The following is a 17,629-nucleotide window of genomic DNA, read 5'->3' as shown; positions in this document are numbered from 1 at the left end:
TGGTCCGTGACTCGTGGGAAGGTAATGTGAAGGAGACAGAGCAGCCAGTGGCTGAGTATGTGGCTCAGTTCAAGGAGAGTTTGCAGGAGATGATGAAGTTGGTTGAGCAGAATCTGAAGGAGAGCCAGGATTCTCAGAAAGCCTGGTATGATAGAGATGCTAAGGAGAGAGCGTTTGAAATAGGGGACATGGTATTGGTGTTAGATCCTGTCCGGAGGAACAAAATGAAAGATGTTTGGATTGGGCCCATGGAGGTAGTGGAGAAAATTAATGAGGTGACCTATGACGTGGGAAAGCCAGAGCTCCAGGGAAGTGTGCAGACAGTGCATGTGAACAGAATGAAGGCTTATCATGCAAGGGAGGTAAATGTAAACATGATCTGTTGTGCTGAGGAAGAGGCAGTGTCTGTCCCTTTGATTGACATGGTTGCTGAAACCCAGGAAGAGACGCCTCTTGAGAGCATTGAGATGGGGGAGGGTTTATCCCCCCCTCAAAGAAAGGAGCTGCTAATGTTGTTAAAACACCACAAGCGAACCTTCTCCAACAGGCCAGGGCTCACTGATAGGATGACACACTCCATTCAGACGGTGGGTCCCCGCCCAGCTCCTAGCAGAGCTTACAGGGCCAAGGGAGACATGCAAAGGCAGATCCAGGAGGAAGTAAAAAGCATGCTGACAATGGGGGTAATTACCCAATCCATGAGCCCCTGGGCCTCTCCCATTGTGATGGTGCCAAAGAAGGATAAAACCATGAGGTTTTGTGTGGATTACAGGAAGCTAAATGCGATCACTCAGCCTGACCCTTACCCCACACCCAGAATAGAGGATCTATTGGATACACTGGGGGGGCAAAGTTTATAAGCACCCTGGATTTGACTAGGGGATATTGGCAAATTCCCCTAGATGCTGATGCACAAGAAAAATCCGCTTTCATAGTGGAATCTGGCCTGTATGAGTTCAAAGTGTTGCCCTTTGGGATGCGTAATTCAGGGGCTACTTTCATGAGACTTATAAACGAGGTCCTACGGGGATTAGAGTCTTTTGCCAGGGCCTATATAGACGACCTGGCCATATTCAGCAGTTCGTGGCAAGATCACCTTAACCACGTAGGGGTTGTGCTGCACCGGCTCAGAGAGGCCAATCTAACTGTTAAGGTGTCTAAATGCAGAATGGGAGCTGCTGAGGTGACCTACCTGGGGCACAGGGTGGGCAATGGGCAACTGCGCCCTGAGCCTTTGAAGGTGGAGGCCATTAAGAGCTGGCCTGTCCCTAGAACTAAGAAACAGGTCCAATCGTTCATTGGTCTGGCCAACTACTACAGGAGGTTTGTTCAGGGATTCAGTGACATTGTTGCTCCCATCACAGACCTGACGAAAAAGGAAAAACCGGACCAGGTGCGATGGACCGAGGCCTGTGAGCAGGGATTTCAAAGCATCAAGAATGCTTTGGCTAAAGAGCCGGTTTTGGCCAGCCCAGATTTTAGCAAACCTTTTCTGCTGTGTACAGATGCTTCCAATATCGGGCTTGGGGCAGTACTGATGCAAGAAGGGGAAGGTGATAAAAGACATCCCGTGGCGTATCTAAGCAAGAAATTGTCCCCCACTGAGCAAAATTATGCTACCATTGAGAAGGAATGTTATGCCATTGTCTGGGCTGTCAAGCAGCTTAGGCCCTATTTGTACAACAAAAGTTTCACTGTGTTGAGTGATCATGCCCCTCTGGTCTGGCTGCACAAGGCCAAAGGTACCAACTCCAGATTGCTGCGCTGGAGTTTGGCCCTTCAAGAGTATGAAATGGATATAATCCACATAAGGGGGAAGGAAAATATCGTAGCTGATGCATTGTCCAGAGTGGGGAGCTCTTAGGATGCAGTCAGTGATGTTTTGTCATCCCTTCCTGCATCACTTTTGCGTTGGGGGTGTGACGTTATTGATATAAATGGGAACCATATAGAACATGGGTTGCAACCAAGGTCCTGTGGTGGCACCAAATCCTAAGTAAAGGGGGTCATATAAGGTGTCTAAGACCAGGTTCTGGGTTGCTGGTTATGATTATGCTGTCTGTATGTCTGTGTATCATTTTGTAGTTGAAGTTATAAGTATTGGCTCTGTACTGTCTGTAGTTTGTATTATGCTCTGCTTCTGGGAAAGATCCCAGACAAGCTGATGTTAGCCCTGCATAGCTGGCTTGATGGCCCATTAAAGGGCCATCAGCTACACAATTGACCCATGGAGAGAAGGCAGACACGCCTTGTGACTCAGCAAAGTATGCAGAAACTTGTCCATGTGACTGCAAACTCCATTTTATTTTTGCTGTAAGTTTCCACCGTGAGGACAAAGGGATTCTTACACCTGGAAAAGTCTATATAAGGCTGAGGCATCATCTCCATCTGGTCTTCAATCCTGCTTCTGACCTCTGGAGGGATTTTGCTACAAGCTGAAGCTCGGCACAAAGGACTGACTGACCCATCCCAGCGGGGGTGTATTCCAGAGACTCAATTTGGACCTGCAGTTTACTCCATCTCTGCTGCAAGCCTGAACTAAGAACTTTGCCATTACTGTATGTAATTGATTCCATTTAACCAATTCTACCTCTCATCTCTACCTTTTTCCCTTTATGAATAAACCTTTAGATTTTAGATTCTAAAGGATTGGCAACAGCGTGATTTGTGGGTAAGATCTGATGTGTATATTGGCCTGGGTCTGAGGCTTGGTCCTTTGGGATCGAGGGAACCTTTTTCTTTTATTGGGGTGTTGGTTTTCATAACCATTCATCCCCAGGACGAGTGCACTGGTGGTGATACTGGGAGACTGGAGTGTCTAAGGAAATTGCTTGTGTGACTTGTGGTTAGCCAGTGGGGTGAGACCAAAGTCCTTTTTGTCTGGCTGGTTTGGTTTGCCTTAGAGGTGGAAAAACCCCAGCCTAGGGCTGTGACTGCCCTGTTTAAGCAATTGGTCCTGATTTGGCACTTTCAGTTGGGTCCCGCCAGTATCGCACTGTCACAGACGCGCTGGCCCCTGCCTTGGGCAGAGGCCTCATGATTCACCAGCGGGGCAGCCCTCTGGGCTAGCAAGATGGAGGCCGCACGGCGAGCCAGTCTCAGGCGTTTTAACCGTCGGGTCACCTGCCCCTGCACAGAGCCCCGTCTGCGTGGCAGCCTCCCCTGGTCCCAACAGGCAGAGCTGGCAAGGGGGGTGAATTACAGCTCCTAACTGGCACAGCCTCTCCCTAGGAGCAAAGCTCTGCTAGGGAAGAAAGGATGGATGGCCTCTGAGCTACGACTCCAGAGATCCGGGTTCAGGGCCTCGCCCTGCCACAGCCTCCCTGTGTGCCCTTGGGCGAGTCACTTCCTCTCTCCAGGCCCCGTTCTCTGTCTGCCCTGGGGGGAGAATGATCCCCGTCGTCTGTTTAGATTTCAAGGGACTATCTCCGGCGATGGCTAAGTACAGCGCCTAGCGCAGCTGGGCTCTGTGTGCGGCAAATCATGAGACAAACTAGCCCCTACCACTAGCCCCAGCCCAGCATGCGGCTAAGCCGATTGTCAAGGCAGCGCAGACCAGGCTGAGGTATAACAAGCCTGTTGCAGACAACAGTTTTCAAGGTGAAATATTAGAACGGCAGGACGAGGTTCCCTGAGTCGTCACCCGGCGAGGGCTTTCACCCAGCCGAGCTGCCCCCGTGGGACTCTCAGCTGCTGGATCTGAATATGCAAACGCTCGTCTGCCCTTTAGTTTGGGTAACGGAACCGCTCGTTGGCTTCTTTGAAAAAGGGGGTGAAACAGCCGCAGTGACAGGCCCGGCAGGCTGTGGCGGGGAGCTGGTGCAAGAACAGGTTGGAAATCAGGCGCACGTTGTTTGCAGGGAGGGCAATCACCGTTGTGACGGTGTAGCTAGGGAAATGGGGGACATGAGAGTCTTTAACTCAAGACTCTTTCGCAAAGCCTCGGCCAGAAGGTGCGGGCGGCATGCTGGAATCGTGGAAGTGGGGGTGTTCTGTGACAGAGGAGGTCACATTAGATGGTCCCCAAGTGCCATTTGAGCCTTACAAATCTATGAATCACAAAGTACCGGCACACCCAGGTGAGCTGTCCTGGGTTCCTCAGAAACTCGGCCCATCCTCTGCAGTGCAAGGGATTTCCGGGCCGTTGTAATGAGCTGAGGAATGTGTCTGAGCAAGCCCCCGCTTGTGTCTCATCCAGCATTAAAGTCTCCGAGCAGAGCCAAGCAGTGACAGAACGGAACAATCCAGCTGAGCGGTAACGGGGGCCTTTGCAGCTCAGTTTGAAAACGGCCCAGGCCTTGGTGCAGTGAGTTTGGTGGCTCTGTGTCTGGACTGGGACCGTTCCTGATGTGGGCTGCGGTACCTCTGCAGGGCTCGAGCACGCGGCACTTAATCCTGTGGGTTAAAGCCAGGCTCAAGCGGTGCCCTGGGTATCGTGCTGGCCCCCTGCCCAGCGGTGATTTCACTCCGGTGCTGAGGGACTGGCTTTCTCCTCTGGTTGTTTGGATGTGAGCCCCACCCCACTCCAGAGTCACCCCCAAAGCTGGTCCCAGCCAGATCCCCACGAGCCCCGCTCTCAAAGAGTGATGACAAATCAAGAAGCTAATGAGAAATTAATAAGGCAGCTGCGCTAACAACTAATGATAATGGCAAAGTCGTTAAAAAAAGATTCTTTACATGTTTTTAATTACAGCAATTAAGGGAAGTCAATAAAATATCTCCCCTCCCTCCCCTCTTCCTCACACACCCTAGTTTACTCCTATTTTTTAAAACCGCGATAAATTTCCAGGGTGCAAACAGCTGAGCAGTAAGAAGGCAGAGTGAGGCTCTGACCTTGCCCTCAATGCCACGGTCATGAGTCGGCTCGGACCCTCCACACAGCTGGTTTTTCATAGAATCTCAGGGCTGGAAGGGACCTCAGCAGATCATCTAGTCCAACCCCCTGCTCAAAGCAGGACCAAACCCAACTAAATCATCCCAGCCAGGGCTTTGTCAAGCTGGGCCTTAAAAACCTCTAAGGATGGAGATTCCGCCCCCATCTGCGGGTCACCCCAATACGCTATTCCATTGTGGCGCCTGGCCCCCAGTGTGCCGGGTGCTGTTCAAACCCAGGACACAGGGACGGTCTCTGCCCCAAAGCCTTTCCAGTCCAAGTCAAAGACACGAGACGAGGGTTGCTGCAGACAGGCGGCCGGGGGCGCGCAAAGGGACCGTGAGGCGGTACCGGTCAGCGTGTCGGGCTGTGGTCTCTGCACACCAGCAGCTGAACCGTGGCCCAGGTTTTGTGTCGGCACTGCAGCAAAGGAGAGTCTAGCCCTGCCACGAGTCGGAGACAAGGTGTGGCAGCTGAGCGGCGAGGCTTGTGCTGCCCGGACAGCCGCGTTGGCCCTGCTCGGGACGGGGGCGAGCGGCAGGCCCACGCTGTGGCAAGGAGACGGACACAGACAGTTCCCTCCTTGGCCCACGCTCCGGCGTTGGGCTCCGAGAGCACCTTGCTGGCTCCCTGCCGGCCCTGACGCCTTGGTCTCTGTTTGCTTTCCAGACATGGGCAGCTTCGAGGAGAGCGAGACGCACCAGAGCGTGTGCCACGGCGAGGCGGCCGTCATCCACGCCCCCCGCATCGCCAGCTTCCCCCAGCCCCAGGTCACCTGGTTCCGGGACGGCCGGAAAATCCCCCCCAGCAGCCGCATGTGAGTCCAGGAGGGACGCCTGGGGGCAGGGAGGAGCCGCTGACTCTAGGGAGGCCAAAGACAGGTGCCCCGGTGGCCCAATGGCACCGGCTGGAACGGGACGGGGTGAAGGTTCGGGGCCTGCTGCCTGTGGGGGGTTGTCATGGCTTATGCAGGCAGGGGGTCGTCTAACTAAATAACCCCCTGCAGAGCAAGGCAAGGCCACCCCGACTGCACAAGGCGACTTGCCCCCAGCCGTCCGCACGGCAGTCCTGGGCGCGGTCCAGCCGGGCACTAGGGCAGCGCTCACTCTGCATCCTACAGCGCCCCCCTGCAGCAGTGCGGCCCCGCAGGGCACGCTGGGGGCAGGAGTAGCGTACCGAGGTGTGGAGGGAAGCCCCAAGCCTTCCTCCTGCACGTGTCCACGCACCAGCTTCTCTCTGCTCTCCCCGTCTGCCCCCTAGCATCACCCCTCTGCCTGCCAAGCGCCTGCTGCACGTCAGGAGACAGAGAAACCCCTGAGCACGTCCCCCATCGCCTCCAGAGGCCCTGTACTGCACCTTCCCCTGGGGGAGTGTGCGCTCCGGTGTGTCCTCCCCTGGCGAACAGCCCTCTGGGGAGCCAGCCTGCCTACCAGCCTGCAAACCAGCCCCCCGCCTCCTCCCCGGGCTCTGCGCGCTGATTCTATTAAACGCCCGCTCCATCACCCTGCTCCTGGCAATTACAGCAGATTAATATTCATGGCGGAGTTCAAAGGGGTCCTTGGGAGCGAATCGGCTGGTGCCTGCGGGGTGGAGATACGGATCTGATGAGTGCTATCAGGCTGGCAGAGGCAGGCCAGGGTGGCATGTAGCCACCAGCCCTCGGAGCCCCCTATCTGACCGGGAAATTCGGCTTCCTGCCCCCTGCCTGGTGATTAGCAGCCGCTTATCAACCCACTGGCCGTGTTGTGCCCACGCCAGGACGAGCACGGAGCGGGGAGGGGAGCAGCGGGGGTGGGTTTGTTTATTCGTTTATTTATTTGGGATTGATTCGCTTTTGTCTCCTAATTAAATTATCAGGCGGCTGCAGGTGCTCGACTAACTAACTACAGACTCCTGTCTAGGAGAGCAGGGAGAGGCAGGAAATGTACCCATGGCAACAATGGGTACCGAGGAGACGCAGCTCTTCATTTATTTAGCGCAGGCTGGCAGTGCTGGAGCTGCTTATGGTGACAGCTCGCATCCAAAATACAGAGGGTTCTCCCCATTTACCTTCCCCTCAGCTCTCCCACCCCTTACCGTCCCCTTGGCATCTTAAGGTGCGCCCGGTTCCTTCTCCACATCCAGACAGCACCTGCGCCGTGCCACTCTCTGCAGGGTGTGCAGTGTTATCGTTTTACCTGGGGCGTGGAGGGGTGCCACACCAGAGCCGCACCCACACATACCCCGGGACCCACCAGCGGAGCAGCACTGGGGCCGAGGGTACGTCTACGCTACAGCAGCACGGCTGCAGCGTAGTCCTGGCCTGAGAGCAGCTGGCGCTGTGTCTTGCGTTGTTTGCATGCAGGACACAGACTAACTGACGCTTTCCGCTTGCAATTGGCAAACACGTGAAGGGTTAATTTCCTTTAAATGGAGTCACCTCCGAGGCAGCAGCCAGTCGCCCCAGGCACTGGGCTGTTCCATACAGTCACTGCAAAGCGATATCAGTGCAAAGTTTTTATTATCATTGTCATTACGTTCCTAGAGCCCCTTTCATCCCCGGGATTCCAGGGGGCTTTAGAGTCTGGTCTTAAAGCCATCACGGCACCCCCACAGGACAGCAAACCGCCACGCGGCGCGCCAGCAGGAGCCTGGGAATACGGCAAAGGGGCTGAACGCTCCCGGGGAAGCCCGGAGCAGAACAGAACCTGGCCAGGACACTAAGAACCCAACTGCAGCGGCACAGCACCTCCTAAGGGTGCGTCAGGGCATTGCTCGGAAAGTATTTCAGAGCAAAGAGCACCCCCTGCTGACGGACCTGTGGAGTGCTGGTTCTTCCCGGCAGAGGGAAGGGGATAGTCCTGCGAAGGGAAGCCACTTTCCTTTTGACCTCAAAGAGCTCTGTAGCGATTGGGTTCCCAGCACTTTGCAACCCGCCAGTCCTGGGCGCCTGCTCGCTGAGGTCCCCTGCCTTCGGGATTGCCCATCGCAGCATGCATCAGAGCCCAGCAGCCTTCCGCAGCCGGGTGGGATTCCCGGCTCTGATGGCTCCATCCCGCCGACCCTGAGTGCAAAGAATGAGTTGGCCCAAGCTCTCTCCGGCAGCCCCAAGGTGAAAGAATGAGCCCAGGCTGGTCAGTCTAGGGCTGCCACTTTTGTGGGATCACACTTCTCACCAGCTCAGCTGGCACAGCTGTTAACGTGACGCTCAGATTCTTTAGGGCTTCTCAGCCTTGAGACACACTGCTGCTGCTATGCCATGACATGCTGCTGCCTCCCAGCATGTGACACGTTGTCGCCATGGTGCAGTGAGCTTGTGCATGACAGGGTTTCTTGAGTCCGAGGGCTGGTTTAAAGTCTGGGCATCGTAGGCTGGGCCACAGCTCCTGGAGTCGCACGATGAAGAACATCTATATTTTCTAGCTCTCATGCGTGCAAAGAAAAGCTTGAAAATGTGAATTGAGCATGACTATTGGTTGCCTGAGTCTGCAGAGAGCCTGAAACAATAGCTCCAAATGCCTCATTCATCTTAATTCTGAAACCTGCTGCCACCTCGAGGAGAGGTGGGGCCACAGCAGGGGGGTGGAGCCATATGGGGGTGTACCTGCATCCCTGGATTGTGCTAAATTGTGAGTCAGGCTGCTTTGAGATCAGGCAGACAAAGCACTGTTTCCTGGACCATCTGTATTTTGAGGCCGCAGTAGGGCATCTCGGACTTCTCTCACAGCCTTTCGGACGCGTGTCAGACGTCCCGATCCCCCCTCCCGCCAACCCGACTGCAGGGAGGCAGAGACATTAGCGGAGCTGTTTATTGGAGAGAATCCATCCAAACCCTGCCACGCTCACCTAATGGGAGAAAGCGAAAAGAACTCGACTGGATTTGTCCTTGTTAAACTAGCATTAAGGATGCTTAACAGATGTCGCGGGCGCCTCACATTAGGATCCGGAGATAGACTTGACAAACTAATGGTTTTGTTTATCATTGAGAAAATGAATTAAAAAAAAAATGCGGGAGCCAGAGAAAATGAGAGAGGGAAAGCGCTGGCACTCACGCAGGCCGGAATAGTCTGCTGGAAAAAAATGACTCCCTCTCCCCACGCAGACGGATACATTCATAGTGAGACATGCCTTGTCCCCTGGGCTAGTCTTTAGGAAAGATCGCTCTCATAGCAGCCTCCTCTCTGCTTGTGTGCTTACCCACCTAACGCGCACACACACAGGTAGCAGCGAGGCGGTGCACAGCCTCGGCCATGCACATGTACATGGCGTGTGTAAACATACATACCAATATTACATGATACAGCCATGCACACATGTAATCGTTCTGGATTGCGTAGCCTATAAGACACACACATATGGGGCACACAGATAGACACATTCCATACACACACACACACACGGGTGGCCCCTCTGCTCCGGGCATCCCTGGGGTTTGAACTCTGAAGCCCAAAAAGCCTGAACATCTGCTGCTTTAGCTAAAGGAGCACCTCCACTCACTGGCAGCTGTAGTAGGCTTGTAACTTTTTATGCAGACCAGCTGCTAGAAGAGCCACATGCTCCCAGTGTGCGTTTCACACTCCCATGTGTGGATATAGAAATACTTACACGGTGGACACACACTTGTCCCCATGTCTCTGGACCAGAGATATATACACACAAAGAGAGAGAGAGAGAGAGAGGTGGCAGCAGCATTGGGCGCCGTCAGCCACAGCGAGCTGGAATTGAATTTGTAACCCACATTATGTGGGAATTGAACTGGTCTCTTTTCTATTTGCAAAGCAGGATTGAGGAGATAAAACTCCTTTATCTCATATTTAATGGCAAAATATATTCCTCAAACCATTTTATGTTTCCAGCAGATTAGATCATTGGGTAAAAAAAGAAAAGAAAAACCTATTAATCGGCAACTGTCCGATCTGTCGGCCCCCTCCCTCAATGCTTAGGCACTGGGCAACATAAAGATAGACGTGATCAATTGTGTAAATTCTGCTCGTTGTCCGAGATTAAGGGTTTTGCAGGCTCGTTAATTTGTGCGCTGCGCTCGGCGCCTCCTGTGGTGTTTTACCCTCTTAGTGAAACCCGCGATGGGGGAGCGTGAACCGAACCTGAGCTAGGCTCTGAGCTGCCTTCCCCACCAGCTCCGGATCCGAATGTCCGCAGGGACCCTTGTCCAGAGATGACCCTGAACTGGCCCTGGACCAAAGATCCCTGAACTCGAGGGCTGGCCCCGCCCCTGCCCCCTTGCTCCCTGCGGCGAGTTCGCTCCTCTCACGCTGTCTCCTCTGCGCTCCCCTGCCAGAGCCATCACGCTGGAGAACACCCTGGTCATCCTGTCGACGGTGGCACCCGACGCCGGCCGGTACTACGTGCAGGCCGTGAACGACAAGAACGGAGATAACAAGACGAGCCAGCCCATCACTCTCACCGTGGAGAGTAAGTCCCGGGCCCCGGGTCGGGGCGTGTTAAAGGGAGCTGCTTGGAGCTTCTGGAGGCCGCTCCAGGGGCTTGTTCCTCAGGGGAGGAATCCAGGAATCGCAGGGAAAGAATATGTGCCCTGCTGGCTCTGCGCCGCCTGGCGCATGGGTCCCAGGGCCAGATCCAGGGGGCGAGGGGTTGGCATTGGGTTAGATCCGCAATGTCCAGACTTGGTGCAGTGTGCTCGGGGGGGGTGGGAGCAGCCTGAGAGAGAGGAGAAGCAGGGCGTGACTGTGAGGCCAGTCAGAGGCTTGGGGTAGCTTTTGTGTGCAGGTGGGCGGGTGTGTTTGGACGGGCAGGTGTGTACCGGCTGGCGGGTGTGCACAGGTGGGTGTGTGTGCAGGCAGGCGGGTGTGCACCGACAGATGTGTGTGCATGGATGGGCATGTTTGTTCGGGTGGACAGGTGTGCACCGGCTGGCGGGTGTGTGTGCATGGGTGGGCATGTGTGCACGGGCAAGGGGGTGTGTGCATGGGCGGGCGTGTGTGCAGGTGGGTGGGTGTACTCTGGTGTGCTGGTGTGCACCGGCAAGCGGGTCTGTGTGCATGGGCGGGTGTGCAGAGGCTGGCTGTGTGCACTGGTGGGCGGATGTGCACCGGCAAGCGGGTCTGTGTGCATGGGCGGGTGTGCAGAGGCTGGCTGTGTGCACTGGTGGGTGTGCTCTGGTGGGCGGGTGTGCACTGGCGAGCGGGTCTGTGTGCATGGGCGGGTGTGCAGAGGCTGGCTGTGTGCACTGGTGGGTGTGCTCTGGTGGGCGGGTGTGCACCGGCAAGCGGGTCTGTGTGCATGGGCGGGTGTGCAGAGGCTGGCTGTGTGCACTGGTGGGTGTGCACAGGTGGGTGGGTGTGCACCGGCGGGCGGGTGTGCACCGGACTGGCTGGCATGTGTGCACTGGCGGGAGTGCACGGGTGGGCGTGTGTGCAGGCAGGCGGGGGGGTGTGCACTCTCTCCTGTCTGTGTAGAACAAGGGAGGGTGATGGGCCCCCAGGCTCAGCCTGGCATTAACCAGGGCTGCCCAGGGATCAGGGAAGCCTAGATGGTGCCGCTGGCTCTGCAGTGCCGTCGGTGCCGGGGCGGGGGGGAGCAGCCGGCCCCAGAAGGTTTACCAGGGCTTTTCACGGATGGGGCGGGGGGCTGCAGCTCGCTCCCTACATTCTTTGAGGGAATTGCTCCCTGCTAATAGCTCTCCTGGCTCCATCAGAGCCCCCTCCCATCCCATCGCTCCCCACCCAGGAGGGTCCCCCCCACCACCACAACCCCAATGTCTCCAGGGCTGTCTCTGTGCATCTGGCTTTCTGGCCCCCGCTCCCGTTGGCTCAGGCCCAAATTTAATTTGCAGTAAATCTCTTCGGAGGCTCCAACTTCTGCTGACTTAACAGCTCAGCCTCCTTGAAATTTATTTCGGCTCTTTGGGCCGTGCTGCAGGAGCCGGCAGGCACTAATTATCTCACCAGCCCAGCCCCCTCCCCGTACACCCTCCCTCCGCCACAGGCTCCCCGGGCCTCAGCATGGCACATGCCCTGCCCTGGCCCTGGAGATGGGGGTGGACCAGCTCTGGGCAGCCCCCCCTTGCAGAAAGGGCTGCAGGAAGTCCCTGCCCTGTGGCTTTCATGAGGGGCTGTTGGCAGGGACTGGGGCTCTGCATGGGGCAGGGACTCCCCATGCACCGGTGCAGCTCCACCCCACTGTGCAATTCCTGCCCTGGGCTCTGCGTCCCAAAGGCTCTGCCTGTGCCCCTCAATCCCGACCCACGGCCGAGTGCAATGAGCACTGGGTTCCCCTTTGACCTCACCTGCCCATGGCCCTCCTTGACCAGCGTGGCCCCTGCCGCAGCCGCCGAGTGACCCGTCCCCTGGAAAAAGCCCTGACTTGGTACAAAGCGCCCGCGCGATCTCATCCCTTTGCTCTCTCCCTCCTGCTGTTTGCTCCGCGGCCGCTTTACGGCCTCCCTTGTCGGGCTTTATCTGCCCGGCCCGGCCCCGCCCGGCCCGGCCCGGCGCGCCATTAATCCGTCGTGCTGTACTGCTGTGTCCCGCCACGTAAATAAACAACGCCAAGGCCTGTTTATGGATTCAGCTAGATCAGCAGCTTTCACGCCAATCCCTTTTTACCGCACCTACATGAGGGTTTTTTATCGTTGCAATTATTTTGCCTTCTACACTTCCCCACTCCCTCCTTCTCTGCCGAAGCCGCGGGCGGCGCAGGGCTGCCGAGATTACCCCAGGGGGGCGGGGGATGGATGCTCGATGCCCTCCGGGGCTTGTAGGGACCATGCGGGAGGGTGGGTGGGTTACAGAACCCCCTGAACCCTTTCCCACTCAGCTAAGCACTCTTGGCATCCCCGACCGGCTGGGCACGGGACCCCCGTGGCTGGGCAGCTGGTGGGCCAGGCCGTGATGGAGAGCAGGTGGGTGCCAGCCCCCACTGAGCTGGGAGTTGGCGTGGGGCAGAGCGGAGCCGTGCTGAGCCTGGGGAGGTCTGCAAGGCAGGACTGCGGGGCTCCGACAGGCTTGCCAGAGCTCGGACTCGCCTGCTGCCTGTTCCCAGCCACCGAAAGCACAGCCCCCTCCCCCTCGACCCGCACCGGCTCGCTGGCCCTCCGTGCTGGTGCCTGGCCCCGCCCCGCGAGCCCCGTCGGCCGAGGAGGCGGGCGCTTTCTAACAGCCTGCTCTGCCGCCTCGGCTCCCCTTAGATGTCGGCGGCCCGGCCGATCCCATCGCTCCCACCATCATCATCCCGCCCAGGAACACCAGCGTGGTGACCGGCACCTCGGAAGTGACCATGGAGTGCGTGGCCAACGCCAGGTGGGTAGCTGCCCCCCAAGGTCCCGGGGGCTGGACTCTCATCTGAGGCTACCCTTGGGGCAGATCCTGATCAGGCTCCCCTAGGTGTGGGGTGGGGTGGGGTTCCTGGCATAGGGACCCCTGTTGGCATGGGAAGCTGGCCTAAGATGCAGAGGGTGGGCCCTGCCCAGGGTGGGTGCCCTGGTGCTGGGTGATAGGGGGCTCTGCTGGGTCAGGTCTGCTCTGCCTGCCCTGCCCCATGGCGAGGGAGGTCCCTGGCTGGGCCCCAGAGCTCTGTGCCACGAGAGCGCTCGAGGGATTCAGCTGCAGGTCGAGACCGGCTCCAAACCCACCTCCCGCTGGGGGGGCGGGAGACAGCCCAGTGACATGGGCAGGTCTCTTGCTGTGGTCGAGGCCAGAGACTCCCCTCGGGCTTGGGGTCCCCTTCTGCTGAGCCCTGCAAACGCAGATCCCTGGCCCAGAGCTGCTCTGAAACCTCCCTCCCCCTAGGATGCCTGGGTCCCTGTTCCCCTGCGGGCTGGCAGGTTCCGGTTGCAGGAGCTGAGGGGGATCCGGGGCGGGTGGAAGGCAGGGGCTGTGTCCGGGGCGGCTCTCCCACACTCTCCTCACCCCCCAGGCCGCTGATGAAGCTGCACATCGTCTGGAAGAAGGACGGGGCGCCGCTGTCCAGCGGGCTCAGCGACTACAACCGCCGGCTCACCATCCTCAACCCCACGCTGGGCGACAGCGGGTACTACGAGTGCGAGGCCGTGCTGCGCAGCAGCAGCGTGCCTGCCGTGGCGGAGGGGGCCTTCCTCGCCGTGCTGGGTAAGGGCCCAGGCGAGTCTGGGGAGGTCCTGTCTTGCTGGGTCACCGTACAGAAGCAGGCGCCGGAGGAGCCGGGGCAGCCTGGCCAGGCTCGTGCCTTTGCTCCTTCTGGGGTCTCAGTGCCAGGGGCCTGTGGGGAGGAGCGTATCAGCCCCAGCACCCGGGCTGAGTTGAAGGCTGCTGGGCTCTCTCTGCCTCGGGCGCGCTCCCCAGGGCTGCACTGCAAGGGGGTGGGGCCCCCCGCAGCCCCTTCGCTGCCTCCAGCACCCTCCTGCGGCTCCACCAGGGCCCCTCCCGCGGCTGGGGCCCATCAGAGCCAGGCCCTGGGGGTGCCCCCGGCTGGCTGCTCATCCAAGGGCCAGGGAGAGGGCAGCGGGCTGCTCCGGTTGTTCCTGCCTCTACCTCTTGGGGTCTCGTTGCAGAGCCGCCCCAGTTTGTCCAGGAGCCGGAGAGGCACGTCACGGCCGAGATGGAGAAGGTGGTGACCATCCCTTGCCAGGCCAAAGGTAACGTGTCTCCCCCCAGCCCCGGCGCCCTGCCGCTGCCCAGACCCGGGGCTGCTCATGTCTAACGCTGCCTCTCGGGGGCGGGCTTTGGGTTGCAGGCGTCCCGCCGCCAGCCATGGCCTGGTACAAGGACGCGGCCCTCGTGCATGTGGAGAAGCTCTCGCGGTTCCGGCTGCTGGGCGACGGGAGCTTGCAGATCAGCGGGCTGGTGCCCGATGACACCGGCATGTTCCAGTGCTTCGCCCGCAACGCCGCCGGCGAGGTGCAGACCTCCACGTACCTGGCAGTGACCAGTAGGTGCCAGCTCTCAGCCCTGCAGGCCCGGGAATAGCGCCCAGCAGTGGGCCCAGGATTCACGGGTCCTGAGCCCGTTGGTGCCTGGCGCCAGCCCCTCGGGCGTGGCACAGGCTGGGAGCCCAGCAGGGACAGGCCAAGGCTGCCCTGGCTGGGAGACCTCCAGAGTCTCTAGCTAGGCTCTGCGGGGAGTGGGGTGGGTGACTCTCCCCTGGCAGTCAGTGCTGACCCCAGTGTGGCGCTAGGGGGCGCTGTGCTGTGGGGAGCCCCAGCAGGAGGCGCTGACCCCAATGCCCCAGTGGGGTGCTAGGGGGCATGTGCTGCAGGGCTGGGATCTCAGGAGGGGGTGCTCTGGCCTGGCAGTCACTGCTGACCCCAATGCCCCAGTGGGGCGCTAGGGGGTGCTGTGCTGCAGGGGTGGGATCTCAGGAGGGGGTGCTCTGGCCTGGCAGTCACTGCTGACCCCAATGCCCCAGTGTGGCGCTAGGGGGCGCTGTGCTGTGGGGCTGGGATCTCAGGAGGGGGCGCTCTCCCCTGGCAGTCACTGCTGACCCCAATGCCCCAGTGGGGCGCTAGGGGGCGCTGTGCTGCAGGGGTGGGGATCTCAGGAGGGGGCGCTCTCCCCTTGCAGTCACTGCTGACCCCAATGCCCCAGTGGGGCGCTAGGGGGCGCTGTGCTGTGGGGCTGGGATCTCAGGAGGGGGCGCTCTCCCCTGGCAGTCACTGCTGACCCCAATGCCCCAGTGGGGCGCTAGGGGGCGCTGTGCTGTGGGGCTGGGATCTCAGGAGGGGGCGCTCTCCCCTGGCAGTCACTGCTGACCCCAATGCCCCAGTGGGGCGCTAGGGGGCGCTGTGCTGCAGGGGTGGGGATCTCAGGAGGGGGCGCTCTCCCCTGGCGGTCACTGCTGACCCCAATGCCCCAGTGGGGTGCTAGGGGGCATGTGCTGCAGGGGTGGGGATCTCAGGAGGGGGCGCTCTCCCCTGGCGGTCACTGCTGACCCCAATGCCCCAGTGGGGTGCTAGGGGGCGCTGTGCTGCGGGGTGGGGATCTCAGGAGGGGGCGCTCTCCCCTGGCGGTCACTGCTGACCCCAATGCCCCAGTGTGGCGCTAGGGGGCGCTGTGCTGTGGGGAGCCCCAGCAGGAGGCACGGACCCCAATGCCCCAGTGTGGTGCTAGGGGGCGCTGTGCTGCGGGGGGGGATCTCAGGAGGGGGCGCTCTCCCCTGGCGGTCACTGCTGACCCCAATGCCTCAGCACAGGATGCGGGAGATGCTGCCTGAGGATAAAAGGGGCACTGCCGGCCCTGAGCACGGTGCCACCGAGAGCCCCCGGTGCCCCTTCACTGCCCGTCCCGTGCTGGGCAGTGCTGCCCCGCCCCTCGTGCAGTGTCGAGGGAAGGAGGCTGCCGGACAACTGCCACTGGGGTGCAGGGCCTCTCTGCGGGCACCGGAGGGTGCGCAGGGTGGCAGTGGATCCCAAGCCTCTGGCATGGGTCAGCCCAAGGACGAGGTGTTGAGAGCCCGAGCGGGCCGGGGGCTGCCGCAGCCTGATGGTAGCCACTGGGGCACCCCAGAGCTGGGCCGCAGGAGCCGCTTCACAGGCTTCTCCGTGTCTCCTCTGCTCAGGCATCGCTCCCAACATCACCAAGGGCCCCCTTGACAGCACCGTGATCGACGGCACGTCCGTGGTTCTCAGCTGCGAGACCTCGGGGGCGCCGAGGCCGGCCATCACCTGGCAGAAAGGTAAAGGGGGCCACGGGGAGGACGGGCCGTGCCCCAGCGCTGCATCTCTGGGCACAGTCACCTGGGGTCCTTGTAGGGCCCAGAGCTGTGGGCACCTCCACCTCCCCCAGCCAGAGCCCCACCCCGTGGCAGAGCCCTCCCGCTGCCTCATGCATCATGTGCACCCTCTCATCCCCATGCAGAGCCCTCCCTCACCTCCCAGCCGGCACCTGGCCATTCTCCCTGCCGTGCCCCTGAGCCAGAGGGCAGTGGGAGGTGTCGGTGCCTGGGCAGAGCCTGTGGGGGACTCAGCTGGGCTCTCACTCCCCGGGCAGTGCCCTGCTTGCCCCATAACATCGGGCACATGGCAGGCAGGCCGGGTCCCTTTGCTGCCGCACCCCCGGCATGTCCCGCCTCTAGGAGCAGTGTCCGGAGCTGCGGAGTCTTGCCCTGTTCCCGACATGCCAGGCTCACCCGCCCCCTCTGGGAGGACAGCTCCAGGTTACGCTGCTCCCCCGCAGGCCCCCGTCACTGCCTTGTCAAACCCCCCCGGCGCCCGCTCTTAGGGCCGCAGCGCTGCTTGGGAGGAGGTTCGTGCTCCCTGTCCGGGGCAAAGCCCGCGCTGCCCGCCCCCGGCTGAGTGCCTGGGAGACGGGCAGTGTCTCCTGCCGGCATTTCCAGCCCAGGCCAGGGGCTCGGCTCGGTGAGCATGAGGTTGAGGGGCTGAGAGCTTGGCTCAGAGCCAGGCGTGATGGACCCTGCCCGGCTCCCTCGATGCCCCTCCAGCCGCAGCCCCCCCCCCGTTCTCCCAGCCCTGCAGGACTCTGCAAACTCATGTCACTTGTGAGCAGGCTGGTTTGCAGGCAGGTCTCCTGGCCCTGTGGCTCCTTCCCCGTGTGGCTCGGGAGCGGGGCGCTGGGCTGGCTGCGGGCGCCGGGCTCTCCCTGGCCATCGCTTCCTGCGGATGACGGGGCTCTCCCCTCTCCCCACAGGGGAGCGGATCCTGGCCAGCGGCTCGGTGCAGCTGCCGCGCTTCACCCTGCTGGAGTCAGGCAGCCTCCTCGTCAGCCCCACGCACATCGCCGACGCCGGCAGCTACACCTGCTTGGCCACCAACTCCCGTGGGGTGGACGAGGCCTCTGCGGAGCTCGTCGTGTGGGGTAAGGCTGC

General features: G+C 60.0%; 1 protein-coding gene across 5 annotated transcripts in view; it reads left to right on the top strand.

Annotated features, from left to right (window-relative positions):
• SDK2 (sidekick cell adhesion molecule 2) overlaps positions 1–17,629 on the top strand; it is a 171,703-nt gene that overhangs the window by 116,491 nt on the left and 37,583 nt on the right. For 4 of the 5 annotated variants that reach the window (XM_044983584.1, XM_044983583.1, XM_044983580.1 and 1 more), the window contains exons 4-11: positions 5,543–5,690; positions 10,152–10,285; positions 13,020–13,131; positions 13,748–13,938; positions 14,361–14,444; positions 14,543–14,737; positions 16,364–16,480; positions 17,452–17,619. In XM_044983584.1, coding sequence (XP_044839519.1) covers positions 5,543–5,690; positions 10,152–10,285; positions 13,020–13,131; positions 13,748–13,938; positions 14,361–14,444; positions 14,543–14,737; positions 16,364–16,480; positions 17,452–17,619 — 1,149 coding nt within the window. The remainder of the gene's footprint in view (positions 1–5,542; positions 5,691–10,151; positions 10,286–13,019; positions 13,132–13,747; positions 13,939–14,360; positions 14,445–14,542; positions 14,738–16,363; positions 16,481–17,451; positions 17,620–17,629) is intronic. The other variant, XM_044983585.1, reaches the window with a different exon arrangement.

The sequence above is a fragment of the Mauremys mutica genome, chromosome 12 (assembly GCF_020497125.1).
Source record: "Mauremys mutica isolate MM-2020 ecotype Southern chromosome 12, ASM2049712v1, whole genome shotgun sequence".
NCBI lineage: Eukaryota > Metazoa > Chordata > Testudines > Geoemydidae > Mauremys > Mauremys mutica.
This window is presented reverse-complemented; position numbering and strand designations above follow the sequence as displayed.